At 44.6% G+C, this 4,167-nt stretch overlaps 1 protein-coding gene across 1 annotated transcript; it reads left to right on the top strand.

Annotated features, from left to right (window-relative positions):
* Positions 1 to 820: 820 nt before the first annotated feature.
* Positions 821 to 4,163, top strand: LOC104279462 (pancreatic alpha-amylase-like; the record flags this gene model as incomplete). The annotated part of the gene is made up of 5 exons (XM_009876753.1): positions 821 to 989; positions 1,583 to 1,729; positions 1,936 to 2,133; positions 3,462 to 3,692; positions 4,056 to 4,163. Coding segments are annotated over exons 1-5 (852 nt in total), but the record flags the coding sequence as incomplete, so codon positions are not given.
* Positions 4,164 to 4,167: the final 4 nt, after the last annotated feature.

The following is a 4,167-nucleotide window of genomic DNA, read 5'->3' as shown; positions in this document are numbered from 1 at the left end:
AGGGAAAGCCAGGAGGCACTTGGGCAACAGCTCTGGCTTTCAAATTCGTCTTTATGTACATCTGATTTTGGGCTTCTTTCCCTGACTCGGATGAATCAGTGTTCATTTAAAGTGAGATGAAACCTTATGCAGAGAGAAAAACACTTGCAGCTCTGATCGCTTCCAGTCAGGTGGAGCAACAGTTGCTCTGCACGACTGTGTGAAGAAAACCTGTAACAGTTCCTAGCAGGGACTGGGCAGTAACATTAGAAAACTTCAGGTGTGAAAAGGGGTGAGTTTCTAGTTACCAGTGTGCTTCATCTGGTGAAGCCCCATGACCTGTTGTGTGATATGTCTGTTACCGGCTGAGAGCAGCTGATCACATACCTTGGTGTGAGCTCAGGCTAATCCTGAGAGATAGACACCTCTGAACGCTGGCAAACTCATTCCTTCTCCTAGACCTGATAGTTTTCCAGTTACCCTTTAATCACCTCTTTTACCTTCCAGAGCTCCCTTTGACCCTTTGAAGGTCCATGTGCTACGTTTTGCAATACATGTCTTTGTTTGCGCTATTGGAACGAGCACGATTCTAAATTAGGGTGCACTGCTTGCAGGCTGCTTGGGTTTTGAGAAACGTTTAGTCATTGTGGAAAGATATTTTATCTTCAGCTGTTGAACAATCCAGGCAAAACCAAAGCAGACAAATGGTATCAGGCTAGCTAGTCAGTTAATAACTGATAGCATGGATCTGTGTGAGTTTTGACAGCTGCAATAAGAACTTTGTCATCTTGCAGCGGCATAAATTGCCAGTGGAGAGACCACAGCCTCGTGCTAAAGGCATCATGCAAGTCCTTCTCCTGCTCGCAGCTGTAGGGTTTTGCTGGGCACAGTACAACCCCAATACTCTCTCTGGGAGGACGTCTATTGTGCATCTTTTTGAATGGCGCTGGACCGATATTGCTCTCGAGTGCGAACGCTATTTAGGCCCTAATGGGTTTGGAGGAGTTCAGGTAAGTTATTAGGCAGGAAAGTGTCATTGGTAGCATTTGATTAATGCATCAAAACTCCTGAGTCAGACACAGCTCCAAGTAACTTTGGTGTTGGAAAGGGGAGAGGCGGGGAATGGAAGTAGTAACTGCTGTTAAGGTGCAACCCTGGAGCCTGCAAAGCCAATGAATGATATCATATGTCTACAGATCAGCTACAAAGGGGCACGCTTCCCTCTGAAACACTTTCCTTGCAAAGCTAGGTTTTCCTCTTTACCATGTTCTGAGGGAAGTGCATAAGCATTGGATTTTGGCTTTCCTAAGGAGGTCGCTATTCTAGGTAAAAAAAAATCCTGCAGCTTCAGTCCTCCCATGCCAACGCTCTTGAAAGCAGGGCTGTGCTGTACCTGGGCAGCCCACAGGAACAAAAGAAAACTCCTTTCTTGCGTGTCTACAAAACAGACATCTCATAGACCTGAGCTTATGCTGTGGGAGAGGGAGACTGGACTGGGTGCTAACCTGCCTCTGAAGGCAGAGGTGCTGAGCACAGATTTCACCCTTAACTGTTGAAACAAAACCAACTGATTTCTTATCAGACTGCATCATTTCAATTGCAGATTTCACCTCCAAATGAAAATATTGTCATTACTAACCCAAACAGACCCTGGTGGGAAAGGTACCAGCCCATCAGCTACAAGCTCTGCACTCGATCAGGAAACGAAGATGAATTCAGAGACATGGTGACCAGATGCAACAATGTGGGGGTAAGTGCCTTGAAAATCTGTTTCTGATATGGTGCTAAGGGCTGTACCAGCTGAGGGAAGTTAGTGCTGCTGTCCTCAAAGGAGACATAAACTGAGAATAAACTGATGGGGAAAAAAAAGACCGGATTAATAGGATGTGGTAAAGCGCTGGCTATCACTTCACCATCATTACAAACCATACTGAAATGCACTTATTGCTTTTCCAGGTTCATATTTATGTGGATGCTGTTGTCAACCACATGTGTGGGGCTGCAGGTGGCTCAGGCACGCATTCTACCTGTGGAGACTATTTTAATGCTGGGACTAGAGATTTTCCAGCAGTGCCGTACTCTGGTTGGGATTTCAATGATGGCAAATGTAAGACTGGAAGCGGAGAAATTGAAAATTATGGTGATGCCTATCAGGTAACTTTCTCTGACAAAAGTTTGAAATATTTTTCTTTTCTGTTTTTTTGGTGGACTTTTCTTTTTTAACCCGTTGAGTAAATGTTACAGTAAGGCCAAACAAAGGGAGTAGTTTCTCACAAAAACTGTGCATAGTCAGCTTAAAAGGGAATGAAGTAGTTAACATAGGTACAGGGAAAGTACTTGTGGTGCAAAATACTCAAGTACTGAGAAATCAAGAACCCTCCCTGCATATTTCAGGTGACCATGCACAGAAGTTTGCTTCTGAATGGAGCCCGGTGTGCTCAGCTCAGCCAGCGAGCTCTTCCTTATAGCTTGTAAACTCAGCTGATCTTGTTAAGGAGCTCCCTTGGAAAATTTAGAGCAGTGCAGGGTGGCACCTTGGTTGGGAGACTTTCTCTGTCTGAATGCGTGGCAGTTCTTTCTTGTGGTTACTGCTCTTCCTTTGGCCACTTTCCAACAATACACCAATGCCGCTTCTCATCCTCAGTTCTGATGACATTTGCACAGGAAGGTGATATCCCTCACCGGCTGTCCTAACTTGAGGATTGAGCTGTATAGTAAATTTATCTATGTCTTGGTGCAAACTGTCATGGTTTAACCCCAGCTGGCAACTAGTCACGACATGACTGCTTGCTACCCCGACAGTGGGACAGAGGAGAGGACTGGAAGAGGGAAAGTGAGAAAACTCTCATGGGTTGAGATAAAGACAGTTTCTTGGGTAAAGCACAAGTCACACACACAAGTAAAGCAAAATAAGCAAGTCATTCTCCACTTCCCATGGGCGGGCGTTCAGCCATCTCCAGGAAAGCAGAGCTCCATCACTCCTAACAATTACTTGAGAAGGCATATGCCAGCACTTCAAATGTCCCTCCCTTTCCTTCTTCTTCCCCTAGCTTTATAAGCTGGGCATGACATCATACCGTATGGAATATCCTCCTGGTCACTTGAGGTCAACTGTCCCGGCCCTGTCCCCTCCCAACTTCTTGTGCACCCCCAGACTCCTCACTAGTGGGGTGGGGTGAAGAACAGAAAAGGCCTTGACTCGGTGTAAGCCCTGCTCAGCAATAACTAAAACATCCCTGACTTATCAACGCTGTTTTCAGCAAAAATCCAAAACATAGTCCCATACTAGTACTATGAAGAAAATAAACTCTATCCCAGAGAAAATCATCACACAGACCTTGCCATAATTCTCTTCTACGCAAATTAGATACCCAGACAGAATTAGTTTTATAGCCTGAAACATGGAGACATTTCACTGAAAGGCTTTACAAGCTGACAGAGTGGCAGGTCAAATTTTTTAATGTTTTTTTCCCTTTGCACAGGTCCGAGACTGCCGCTTGGTTAGCCTTCTTGATCTGGCTTTGGAGAAGGACTATGTACGCTCAAAAGTTGCCGAGTACATGAACTATCTCATTGATATTGGCGTAGCAGGCTTCCGACTTGATGCTGCCAAGCACATGTGGCCTGGGGACATAAAAGCATTTCTGGACAAGCTCCATAATCTAAATACTCAATGGTTTCCTGAAGGAACAAAGCCTTTCATTTTCCAGGAGGTAATCTACATGTTATTTTGCCTTTGTGTTTTGTCTCTTTCTTTGGTATCTCTTTTACTTTTCTCCTTCACTGGAATGGCAGTAAGAGCTCCATAAAAAGCTAGCCATTTCTTTGCAGCAGCCCTGAAAACAAAGGTAGTTTCACTACCACAACAGATTGTCATTCAACTTTACCTGTTTTTTCTTCAATCCTGTTTTTACATTTGTCCATCATTCAACTTTGGGTTGATCGACACTGCAGAAATACACATACGTGGATATTTTTTCTTTTAATGTAACGCAAAGACTAGTGTTGAAGACTGGACACTGCATTTCTTGTTTCTGTGAGACAAGAAGAGATGCAGTTTCTCCTTCCTGTACCAGGTGATTGACTTGGGCGGAGAGGCAATCCAAAGCAGTGACTACTTTGGAAACGGTCGAGTGACGGAATTCAAATATGGTGCAAAGCTGGGGACGGTGATCCGCAAGTGGAATG

This window comes from Apaloderma vittatum, unplaced genomic scaffold (genome assembly GCF_000703405.1).
Source record: "Apaloderma vittatum isolate BGI_N311 unplaced genomic scaffold, ASM70340v1 scaffold12169, whole genome shotgun sequence".
In the NCBI taxonomy this organism is placed as follows: Eukaryota; Metazoa; Chordata; class Aves; order Trogoniformes; family Trogonidae; genus Apaloderma; species Apaloderma vittatum.
Note: the sequence above shows the minus strand (reverse complement) of the source record. Positions and strands in the feature narration are given on the sequence as shown.